Source organism: Bos indicus x Bos taurus, chromosome 15 (genome assembly GCF_003369695.1).
Source record: "Bos indicus x Bos taurus breed Angus x Brahman F1 hybrid chromosome 15, Bos_hybrid_MaternalHap_v2.0, whole genome shotgun sequence".
NCBI lineage: Eukaryota > Metazoa > Chordata > Mammalia > Artiodactyla > Bovidae > Bos > Bos indicus x Bos taurus.
Window position 1 is genome coordinate 52,577,638 of NC_040090.1, and position 13,182 is coordinate 52,590,819.

At 39.6% G+C, this 13,182-nt stretch overlaps 1 protein-coding gene across 4 annotated transcripts in view; it reads right to left on the minus strand.

Moving 5' to 3' along the window:
• Positions 1–5,550: 5,550 nt before the first annotated feature.
• TBCEL (tubulin folding cofactor E like) overlaps positions 5,551–13,182 on the minus strand; it is a 66,138-nt gene continuing 58,506 nt past the window's right edge. For all 4 annotated transcript variants that reach the window (XM_027563461.1, XM_027563459.1, XM_027563460.1 and 1 more), the window contains one exon: positions 5,551–9,531. In XM_027563461.1, the coding sequence (XP_027419262.1) occupies positions 9,213–9,531 (319 nt within the window). In that variant the 3' untranslated portion in view covers positions 5,551–9,212. The remainder of the gene's footprint in view (positions 9,532–13,182) is intronic.

Genomic DNA, 13,182 nt, shown 5'->3' on the forward strand with positions numbered 1-13,182 from the left:
TGTTTCTACCACTTATCCATTGACTGATTAATGTTCAGCCTCCTAGATCTAGCTTGACAAAGTGATCACATCTAAGGTTATTCATTTATTTGGCTGGGTCGGGTCTTAGTTGTGCCACGTGGGCTTAGTTGCTCCTTGGCATGTGGGACTCTTAGTTCCCTGACCAGGGATTGAACCTGCATCCCCGGCATTACAAGGCGGATTCTTAACCACTGGACCAGCAGGGAAGTCTCTTCATCTAATGTTATGTTTAACGTTCTCCCCGAAAATGGTGGTTAGTCACAGCAGAGTCCTTGAAACGGATGAGCTGATGTAGAAAATGCAATTATGCTCGTGAAGACCTCCTGAATAGTAAAGATATTCAGAATGGAACGTTCTCAAGAGCGCTGCATCTCGAAGTTTGTTTCTCTTACTGTCTTGGAATCTTTGTTCTTATACACCTGGGTTAACTTTCATAAAATTGGTTCTCATGCAGTCTGTTAGTTTTTCCATCTTAAGAGCAAAATGTTTAAAAACCTGATGTCATATTTCTAAAATTTTTCATATTTAGTAGTATCATGGTAATCATTTTGTAACAATAAGCTGGAAGCATTAGGAGTTAAAATTGTAGCACAGATCCTCTAGAACCTGTCTTTTTAAAGAATTAATATTATTTACCTCCAAGTGATTTTCTTTTTTTGGTGGGGAGGTTCCCTGGTGGCTCAGCAGTAAAGAATCCATCTGCCAAGCAGAAGACTCATATTCAACCCCTGGGTCAGGAAGATCCCCGGGAGAAGGAAATGCAACTCACTCCAGTATTCTTGCCTGGGAAATCCCATGGACAGAGGAGCCTAGCAGGCTACAGTCTATGGGGTTGCAAAACAGTTGGTCCCACTTAGTGACTAAACAATAACATTTTTCTTTTTGTGCTGATCTTAGACACTGAACTCTTAATTATGAGAAAAAAGGCATTGACTCTTGGAAGATCACGTGGAATAACATTAATGTTTATTAGCTAACTAGCAAGACTTTCTAGATCTAAGATCTCAATAATAAAAGATGTTCAGCTCTGAAACTTAAACAAGGACTCAGATATTTTCTGAAAATAACTCTAGAATTTATCTCTAGGCAAGGGGTTTGTAATAGCTAATTCTAAGTAGACCAACATAACCAAAAAAAAAAAAAAAACCCCAAACCAGTCATTCTAACATCCTTGCTAGCACATTAGCAATACAGTTGAAAAGGGATTGGGGGAAGACACTTTGTATTTCCTATTCACCAAGTAGTTCTTCTTAGAAGAATTTCACTGGATGGAAAGAAGCAGTTCTGATTAAAGCTTACTGTAGACAATAAACAGAGGGTTTTAGGGCTACTTGTCTATCACTTTTCAAGGGCACTCAGCGGAAACAAATGCTAGTGCATTGTTAAGGATGAATAGTACATTCACTGTCTCCAGTAGAAGTGAAATCTCACTCACCAGTGATTTAACAATTGCAGATTCCAAGGAAAGACAGCTCCTAAGACAGACAATTTGTATGGCTCATGCAAATCCTTTGTGTGTTGAATTCAAGTGGCTAGATCTGCAGGCCTAATTGGGAAGAATCCCATCTTGACCGCCCTAACCAAGAATTACTATCAAGCCCAAGATCAGTAAAATCTTTGACTTTGCAGGGATGTGACAAGTAGTGAAATCAGAAGAAAAAGAAAATGTTCTTTTATGTAACTCCAGTGGAGAAAAATTTGGCGACATCCACCAGAATTACTCTGAGGGTTTCCCTCGTAGCTCAGTCGTTAAAGAGTCTGACTGCAATGCAGGAGACCTGGGTTTGATCCCTGGGTCAGGAAGATCCCCTGGAGAAGGAAATGGCAACCCACTCCAGTACTTGCCTGGAGACTCCCACGACAGAGAAGCCTGGCAGGCTACAATCTATGGGTTGAGAGTCAGACACGACTGAGCGACTAAACACACACACGAAAGTTACAAACACTCTGATCTTTGGTTGGGAAGATCCCCTGGAGAAGGGAAAGGCTACCCGCTCCAGTATCCTGGCCTGGAGAATTCCATGGGCTCTATAGTCCACGGGGTCGCAAAGACTCAGATACGACTGAGCAACTTTCACTTTTTCACTTTCTGACCTTTGATTTAGCAATCCTACTTCTGGGAATGTATTCTACAGTTTTATTTTGAACATGTAAAAGAATGTATGTTTTTTACTGCAGCAAACTGAAAAAAGTAGAAGAGAGAGGGTGGGGGCGGAGATTGGGAAAGAGTAAAGAAAGACTGAAATATCTATCAGTAAGGTATTGATCAGGGGCTTCCCTGGTGGTCCAGTGGTTAAGACCTAGTGCTTCCAAAGCAGGGGGTGAGGGTTCGATCCCTGGTTGGGGAACTGAGGTCCCGCACGCTACATGGCACACCCAAAAATTGTAAAAATAAGGTGTGGTCAAATAAATTATAAATCACATCTAAAATAGAATACTATATGCGTCTATGCTCAGTCACTCTGTCCTGTCCGACTCTTTGCGACTCCGTGGACTGAAGCCCACCAGGCTCCTCTGTCCATGGGATTTTTCAGGCAAGAAGACCGGAGTGGGTTGATGATATACTATAAACAAAGCATAAGATCATTTTGTGTATGGTGTTACAGAGAGATTTCCAAGGTAGATTTTTAAGTGAAAAAAAGCAAGGTGCATGATGGTATACGCTAACTTTGCTAGATAAAAAGGGATCAATACATTCTAATTTGCCATTATTTGTGTTAACTCTGCAAAGACACACAAGAAACTAATAAAAGGTGGAGAACAGGGGTTAGAGTGGAATTTTCCAATGTATGCTTTCTTTGTATCGTTTGACTTTTGAATTGTGAATGTTTTCTATTTAAAAATGAAATATAAATGACTTTTAACACATGTATTTTTGTAAACATTGAAATATACACCAAACAAAATATTCTAACACAAGCAAAGCTATTCATGATGTCCTAGTTGTATTCTCTAATAGTGGAATAAAGCTTACATCTGCTCTCAAAGGTATCAGGTAGTTCAGAAAAATTTTTTTCCTCTTTAGCCTATATTCTTTAATGTCTGCCTCCTCTGATTCCCATTCTTATTTCACACCTTAGTTGTGTTACTTATAGTGACTTAAGAAGCATTCAAGGATGAAGAGTCTGTGAGAGACTCGGTAAACTGAAGCTGCGTTGCAATTCTTGGGCAGATTTAGATCTCACAGATCATAATAAACTGCCTCCTCTATTTTGTAATAAATATTTATATTCCTCACAAGTCTCCGTCTTTACTTTTAGAGAGGAACAATAGCAGTGACAGCCTCTTCCTTTCCTGTAACAAAACATTTGATACAAGCTCCATTAGATTACTGTTTATCCCCCTCCCCCCACACCATAAACATCAAGTTTCAGTTCAACACAGACGCCTCCTTAATAAACGTCGAAGTCAAAACTGATTGACTTGTTTCACCTTGGGTTGTTCACTGAAACAAAGTTTTAAGGCTCTAGAATGTCCTCAGCTTGAAAAGCAGTGTCCAGCATCATATTGTGGGTTCATTTATCCTTGTCAATAGCACCCATGACGAGTGTTCACTGTGGCTCCCCCCAGAAGAGCAAAGAGGCCAATAGGAACATACCAATCACAATGTCACAATTCTGGAAGGGCCGTGAGGCCAAGTTCCAATTTGGATTTAGAGCCACCAGCCACATCAGTGATTTTTGATATAGAGCAACTCAATTTAGTAAATGAATATTGAGGGATATCTCATTTCAGTGTTTTAGTGAAACATTAAGACTAAGACTAACGGTGTGTGTGTGTGTGTAGGGTGATGAAGGAGAACTTCAGTGTTAAGTACCGTAGTACAGCTGTCAGCTACAGCCAAATTTCTGGGGTTTGAATCCCGGCTCTGGTGTCATTTATCAACGGTGTGACTTTTGGCAAGTTACTCAGCCTCTCTGTGCCTCATGAATAAGAAGATGGAGATAAATAATAGTGTTGAACCATAGGGATGCCATGAACACCAAAGGCTTTAATATAGGTAGAGCATCTAGGTTGGGCCCTGGTTGACAATAAGTGCTCATCGTTAGTGTTTAGAAGAAACATGAGGATGAAAAGTATAAGCCTGGATCCCTGGCACTGATTAACACAACCAAGAACTCTCTCTACTTTTGTCTCATCTTCCTCTTGGATTTGGAGAAGGCAATGGCAACCCACTCCAGTACTCTTGCCTGGAAAACCCCACGGACGGAGGAGCCTGACGTGCTGCAGTCCATGGGGTCGCAAAGAGTCGGACACGACTGAGCGACTTGGCAGCAGCAGCAGCCTCTTGGATTACGAGTTTGTTACTCCTCTCTTGATATATGTGCCTTAAAATAGAATGCAAATTGCTCAGGGGCCTAAACTACATTGAAGAAAAGCATGACGTTCATGTATATTATACTCATAGGTCTAGGCAAATACATGTATTTGAACTCTTCAATAGATCAATTAAAAAAAAAAAAACCCTAAACATTTTTAGGGTTATTCTCAAATTTTTGAAGGATACAGAAATTCATTATATTTTAAGGAGATATAATATGGTATGTTATCCCCTTCGTGTATTAACTCAATTCCTAAATCTCAAGTTACATTAAAAACTTAACATTAGATGAAATGACTTATGTTAATATTTATCATGACCTATGTTTTTAAAGGTTATCTGGCTAAATTTGAATCCTGAAATTCTAAGTTGGAGAACACATATAACTTCTTTTCCAGAGAAGAGTTGGAAAGACAAACAGGACTTCAAAGGTTAACCTTCTTGTTTTACATGTATTCTAACAACTGTTAGAAGTTACAGTGCTGTTCAGTCCAGTGGGCTAATGGGTGTCTTGACATATGTCTCCCATGTAAGAAGTCGGAGAAGCTCATAATAAATATTAGCTAAATAGAACTTAGCTCAGAGGTTAAAACTACAATTTTTTGAAATTTGAATAAGAGGTAGAAATAATCTTAAATTTAAACAGATCATGATACTTCTGCATTTCTGAAGAAGTGAGAAAAAATTTAATAGATACTGTCTTCTAAATACAGTAACAAAGTATACACAGTACTTGGACTTCAATTCTTGGTACAAGGTTCATTCACAACAGATCACTGAGAAATTATTGATAAGCAGATATGGCTCAGTGCCCCAAACTCTAATTCTTATACAAAATTATTTTCAAAGGAAAGAAGTGTCCCTTGGAACACTGTCACAAAAGCTTAATTCATCTAAATGAGATTCTTACTAAAAAAGGGGATGCCAAATATCTCAAAGATGGGTTTTTATTTTTAAAAGAGCATGTTAGAAGTATAAAACTTTGCTAACAAAAAAGTAACATTTCCTATGAATCTTTGTTTTGCAGCTTTCATCGCTAACTTTGACAACATGCCAACTAAATTTCTTAAGCTGATCAGATCCTTACCAGCTTAGGCCCAGTTCCCTAGAGGACTCAACCAGAGCACTATCGTCAACTTTTTGATATATAAAAATAAACATGTACTTTGACGACACAACTCCAGAAAAGAAAAATCAGAACACAAAGAGAAAGTGGACTTGGATTTTTAATTTTTTTAAAGATTATCTCTCTATATATATATTAATAAAAAGTGCAAAGAATAGACCTTCATGTTTAAATTATATTCTAAAATAAAATATATATATTTCCATTAACTGCAGGAGACAACTGGCAAGTAAAGAGCCTGAGAGAGTCCAGTCCCTCTCCATCACTACAGTGGACACGTATTCGAAGGAAGCACCTATGAAAAATAGAGTGTTCACAACACACCTGGTAACACAGAGAGCTTCTGAGTGTTCTTGGAAGCAGTTGGTTTGCATTTGCAATCCAACATGAAATGAGGGGAAAAGTCAAATTCATCAGTGGAAAGGACGTCGCTTAGAACAATCTATTATTCTGTATTCTGTTTTATTTGCCCTGGAGCCTAGCACCTCCCATGGAGCAAGCCACCGTCAACACATGGGCTCCTGAAAGCAGTCACCTGCGTGCCTCAAATGGTGACATGTTACTGGTGTAGCAAGTCTTCCCTGTTCATAACACTGCTGATTTAGCAACATAGCTACAACATTTGGTTAGAATTGAACTTTCCTTTCTTTTTAAGGAAACAAACTTTTAAAACATAGCATCATAACATTTGGCTCTGTTACATACAGCTCATGTTTTGGGCTTATTTTCACCAAAAGGTCTTAAAGGAACAAGGGTTATATAATATCTGCTTTCTTAGGCATTTACAGTCACGGTGGCAATAGGTTACAGAAACAATAGAAACTTTCAATAAGGAAAAAAGATACATGACTCTGAACTTTTTTTTTTAACGCAATGTGGGATATTTCAACAATTCAAATTCAAAAATTTATTTCCACTGTGGTTTCAGCAGCTCCATGCCCACATGAAAAGGATGCCTCAGTTTTGACTTGGTTTTCTTTCATTACTCCTTTCCTTTTTCATAACTGAAAAGAATTTCTATTTTAGAAAAGGTATGTTCTATACACTGTGCCTGTAGCAACATTATCTGTAATACTGGCTATGACAGAATTTTGCTTCATAAATGTCAATGATATGCTCTCGCTGAATCTGGATGGAGTTAACATTAAAACACAGATAAGCTACAATCAATTATGCATAACTTGTTGACTCAAAAATCCATGGTCTCTCTTCTCCTTCTTTTTGGCCTGTTATAAAAATAATTTTGGTTACAAGTGTCTACACAGCACCAATTTTATTTCAAGAGCAGCATCTTTACTCGGCCACCCAAATAAGTCTACATGTATACATGCTCAAACAGCTTTTCTCATTTACTTCCGTTCTGTAACTCTAAAAGACTGATAATTGCATTAGATCTTGTCTCAATCAAAAATCATTTAGCAATTATTAGAACCATCAATTACAATGTCCCCCAAATACCCACGGCCATTGAATTAAATGAGAAGTTCCCTTGACATGCAACTGTGTAATTGGAGAATTAGGCCTGCAGCTGATGGGCACTGTGTTCTGTAATAGCAGAAGGAACAAGTCTCTAATAATAAAAAAGCATTTTCATAAAACTTTGTCATATATAAAATATCTTATTAATTGTTACTATTTCACTGATGATTAAAGCGTAACACAGGTGTTCACTCTGCTTTCTGCTGTGAGACAGTCGTGGGTCATACAACCTTAAAAAATAAGAGCTCATCTGTTTCCCAGGCTGACAAAAGCGACGGGCTCAATTACACTGTTTCTCTCTCACACTCATTTGCACTCACACACACGTACACAAAGCACCCACAGTTTTAATTGTCATGACACTGTTGCCACACTTTTTCCCACCTCCAAAAATCTGTCAGGAAAATGTGATTGCAAAATAATTATTCTTGTCTATACCCCACCTGGATCTCCATTGTTCATTTTTATGATTTTGAAAGATAAAGTCTGCAGCAGCAGGAGAGCTGGCCTCATTCATCTTCCTAAACCCTTTGGTTTCCACCTTCAACATTACGGTGAAATGTAGATTTGACTCAGCAAGCCTGGGTCAAAGGCTTTACAGATACTGAACCTGAAGTGCATTAAGAGAATAAACATCTGCTATTGTGGCCTAGGATGACTGAAAAAGTAGCAATAATAAACACAACTCTGTATCTGAGAAGGGTTTTACAAGAGTCATCTAAAAATTTCGTAAGAAATTAAGAGTTTGTAGAAGCAATGGAATCATGTAACAAAGGTCAAAAGGTCAAATGCAATCAGATAACAATTACATTCTTTGAAAAATACTTCATGTGCACATTTTCTGCCCCAGTGGCACTAAGTCCTTCTCAAGTCTCCCATCAGTAAACACGGTGGATCCAGAAAAACATATATCAAAGGAAGAGACTACACTGATTAACAAAGGAACAGAAGAACAAACCAAAAGATGTCAGAGCAGGTAAGGACTACCTTTTAAAGGGAAGTGCTTTAAATATGATTGTGCAAAAAACATAACTTGGAGGCAAATCTGAAGTTTTGACACTTACACTTTACTCAGAGATTAGTCAGAGCTGTTCTCCTGTAGGGGCAACTAAGTTGAAACATAAAACAAAAAGAATTGTTTAATTATGACATCACAAAATCCCAGGGAAGAACTGGCAATCAAAGATCCCTTTGATGAAAATTTCCCACTTTTTCTAATGCAAAGTGCGAGAGCAAAGACTTCAAATGATGCCAGGCAGGAAAGTCACGACACACTTTCTCCCATATCCCCTCTACGTGACTCCCTCACGCATACTACCAAGAGTTTACTAGGTAACTCTTAGCTCTCCTGGCATGTATATCCATTGCACTATTGAATTCTTCATAAAGTCAGGCCTCCATTCCCAATAAAGTAATGAAAAAGATAGATATGAAAAAAATACATTCAAAAAGCAAAGAACTCTGGGATTTGACCTATCTCATGTCAGTAATGGGTGATCTAGTGGGGGAGGAACATTAAGACCGGGACAGTCACACACAGAGCTCAGACTGCTCGTGCCTGCGCTTCCAGCAGCCCGTGTTCCCTCATGGACTCTTCTTCCAGACCCTAACAGAACTAAAGGTTCCAACTGAGTACCTGAGATCAGAACCAGGTTGAGAAACGCTTGAAACATGTGACATTATTTCAAAAGGGAGAAATGAAGAAAAAAACTTACCCAAGTTGAGAAATGAGAAGTTAGGTACAGACAGAATAAAACTATTGGGCAAACGTGCAGACACAAGTCAAAAGGAAAAACTGAACTCAAGAAGGAAAGGAGAGAGGGAGAGGAAAATGGAAGAACTGAGAGAGAGACATGCTGGCCCTTCCCGGAAAGATTCCTTGTCTCCTGATTTAAGCGCAAGATGCCCTTCTGGGGGGACGCACTGTTCACACCAGCGTCACAAGTGTACCTAAGTGGTCATGACGACCACGTGGTAGACAGATCCCAGTGAACACAGTTAGAAGTCGGTGCTGCCCAGGCATCTCTCATGAGGGTGGGCACAGGGACTGGGGATGTGGCCAATTCTGGTGGCAGAGCCGAAGGAATAGGTGGTAGAAAATACCAAAAACAGCCCCCTAACCCATTTTAGAGGGAAATATACAAAACCCCCCAAAACCTAAACAAAACAAACTAAGCAAAACAACCTTCTCCCTCCTGAAGAAAACCTCACGGAACGAATGCCCTGCAAGTCCTAATGCGTGTGTTCTCACAAGGCTGGCGGAGATTATTTTGTCTTGGATTCCACAAAAATTTTGTCTCCATCCCTAATGCCAAAAGAATGCAAGGCTCGAGAGCTGTACTTCATTTCCTCTGGGCCAAAGGGCGCTTCATGGTCCAAATAGTAGAGAAGCATGTTGCTTGTGGGTAACTGAACTAGAGTTTTTAATTGTTTCTTTAGTTCTGCAACTGTTTGGTCCAGACGAATGCTCATCTCTTCCACCTGGTCGTTAAAGTGGACTTCCACTTTCGCGCTGCTCTGGGGCCTCAGGTCCACTTCTGCCAAAGGCTCCAGCTTCCCATATTTTGTAATGAGTTCATGATACCTAGAAGGGAAAAAAAAGAAAACCAAAACAGTGATACCTAAGCCACCAGCGCAAGAACTACTGACTTCTTCAGAACTACAGGTAAACTACTGTTATTCTCAACATCTAATATCCTAGTCTAATATTATATCTGCTTACCTGTCTACCTATCTACTGTGAGTATGTGGAATCTGTGATCTGACATGGTTGTCTCCTTGAAATCTCAGTAAAACCCCATCCTTGCAGAGAGGGGGTTTCTTCTAAAGATGGCTATCATGCCTGCTGCTAATAATTATGAAGGAATAGGCTTAGAGAGGAGAGGAGAGGAGAGGAGAACCTAATAATTATGAAAGAATAGGCTTAGAGAGGAGAGGAGAACCTAAAAAGGTAGACACTACAAAGGTTACAGACAGAAGCCTAGTCACTCTGTAGAACCCACTTGCTTTGGCATCATCACCAAGGTGTGTAGATACCTAAGCCCGTGTTTTTGGTAATAGCTGGAAAGACGGACATAGACCAGCAGTTTCTGACCCCAGAGAAGCCATAACTTACAAACAAAAACACTGTTGTAAAAAACAGTTGTATATTAGCTATTAACTCTGATTTTTCAGTGATGCTTTGTTTGAATGGTCCTGCCTAGCCTAGTTGACTGTAATATAAGGAGTTTGTGGAAGAATCAAGAATATGTTCTGGTAAAAAAAGTGGTAAATGAGGGATACAAGTTCCCTGATCAAGGCAGGAATTAAGAGCCAAAGATACTAGGAGGAAAGTGAATTATGCAGGTGGGACCAGGGCCTAAGAGGACAAGTTTCCCATGTGGAAAATCTTGTCTCGTCTGCCAGCTTTGGAGAATGAAGGTTTGATCTCCCTGTGGATGCTGAGCAGTTTTCTACAAACCAGAGAGGGAAAAAGTGCTGAAAAAGATCTGATATTAGCTTTACTATAACCAAGATATACTGAGGTTAATTCTGGATCAGAATACAGTGGTCATAAGCTTGCTACTCCCCCACGTTTTCCACCCTACTTTGGCTTTAACTCAGTTAAATCAGTGTTGTAACTAGGTTGGTAGGACACTGAAACTGCAGTAAGACCTCTGTGGTCAGGGATGGAGGCAATCATTGCCATGAAGTGGCTGCTGCTGCTGCTTAGTCGCTTCAGTCGTGTCCGACTCTATGCGACCCCAGAGACGGCAGCCCACCAGGCTCCCCCGTCCCTGGGATTCTCCAGGCAAGAACACTGGAGTGGGCTGCCATTTCCTTCTCCAATGCATGAAAGTGAAAAGTGAAAGTGAAGTCAGTCGTGTCCGACTCTTAGCGACCCCATGGATTACAGCCTTCCAGGCTCCTCTGCCCAAGGGATTTTCCAGGCAAGAGTACTGGAGTGGGGTGCCATTGCCTTCTCCGGGGATCAGGTAAAATAGCACTGGCCTTGGAGTCAGAAGATCTGATGTCAGAGTCTTGACTTATAATTAGTTGTGTGACTTACCAACTCACTCAATCCTTTCGTATCTCAGATTCCTCACTAGTAAAACTGGGATAATAAGTCTGTTCTTCCTACCTTATAAGACAGTTGTGAGGCTTATACAAAATAACAGATGAGTAAGAACTTGACGACCTCATGCGAAGAGCTGACTCATTGGAAAAGACCCTGATGCTGGGAGAGACTGGGAGCAGGAGGAGAAGGGGATGACAGAGGATAAGATGGCTGGATGGCATCACTGACTCAATGGACATGAGTTTGAGTGAACTCCGGGAGTTGGTGATGGACAGGGAGGCCTGGTGTGTGCTGTGATTCATGGGGTTGCAAAGAGTTGGACACGACTGAGCAACTGAACTGAACTGAAGAACTTGTAAATTCTAAGTCCATATACAAATAAGTATTAAGACTCCATTCCTGTTGCCTGGGACTTGTATTATTAAAACACACATACCCTTTAAAAAACATATGACTGAAATCTACTTAGGAAGGACTTCTTTGAAAAGATGGTGGTATGATGAAACACATTACGGAAATTTCTCCCAGATCTTGGACCCCAAATAATATTTTTTAAGGGTAAAATATTACCCCAGCAACTAATACAGAAAAAGAGGGAACAGTCTCATTGAAATAGCCCTTTAAAAGGAACCAAAAGCTTTGTGCTATGTGGTTTTGTTAATAAGCAAGGATCCTAATTCAGCCCCTAGAAGACATTATGGAGAAAGAAGGTAAGGAAACAAAACCCTTACCAAGGTCAGTACCTTTAGTGTACTAACCAATACTTTTAAATTTAGAGCAAATGGGGCTGAAGGAGAATGGAGTCAGCTGGGAGGAAGACTAAGGACATCCCTCAGGGATCAGAAGGCGCTACACCCCACTGCTAGTATGTCAGGATCTTAGCAAGGGGAAACAAAACAAAGCAAAATAGTCCACACGAACAAAAAGCAAAACTACCAGGACTTGAAATTTTCCAAGGCTCCAAATTAAAAAAGCAAAATGACTCAAAGTCCAAGGGTATCTTTCTGTTACCCAGTCTCCTAGCGTATGACTTCAAGTAAGTGAAACTAGGTTATGATAATTTAACAAAATCTTGGGAAAGATAGCAGAACCCAGGGGTCAAATAAAAGCTGAACCCAGTTCTACAGATGTTTTCCCTTCAGACTACAGGAAAGTAGATAGAATTGTAACACCCCAGACTCTCAGACTCTGTCCAGGAGGGACAAAATAAACAGTGGTGAGGGGTCAGGAGTTTACTTAGACCATGTTTCAGTACAGACATGGTCTAGAGAGCAGGACTCACTTTTAAGCATAAGCAAGAAGATAAGACAAAGAGGCAACTAAGCACATACCACACAGCAAAAGGAATAAAAGAGAGAAACTCATAAGTGAAAGGCAGAGGAGAACTCGATCTCAAAGAAAACATCTCAATGAAATGAAAATGCCCCACAGATACTCTAAGGTGCAGAAATTACTAAGTGCATTAATATCATAAAACAGGAGCTCAAAGATAAAGGATAAGCAGCAGAATGAGATGAAAAGCAAGATTTCAGCATCAGTGAAAGAGACTGAGCAAAATAATACATTTCCTACCAAATAAATAAATTAGAAAGCATGACCCAGGAATATTATACCTCACCAAGTTTTGTTTTGTTTTTTTTTTTGCCCCAGAAATAAGCTTAACAAGCAAACTTAGGGAATATAGAACCCTCGATTCTTTTTGAAAAAGAAAAACACTAGTCAACAATGAGATTACAGAACTAGTGGTAAGCCCTGAATCTATTTAAATATAAAACTTAATATTAGAGCTGTATAATCCTATACTTATTTGTACTTGACATTATAGTCAACTGAATTTATCTCAAGCATAAACATATTTGTACACAAAATTATGGCCCATGTGCAGAAATTAGCCTACTTGTTACAACCGGTCAAGTCTACCTACAAATTAAATGACCTATAAATTAGGACACTCTAAGGTCTTATAGTTTTCCCTAACTCAACACGTCCAAAGATAATTCATTGTTGCTCCCCAACCTTATTCTCTTCTAGTCTTTCTTATCTCAGTAAATGGCACCAGAAACTATCTAATCATCCCAGCCAGAAACTGAACAGTCGTCCGGATTCCTTCCTATCTCTCTTCTCCACTTCTCCCACTCATCAATTGCTGTGTCATACTAATTCTATTCCTAAATATTT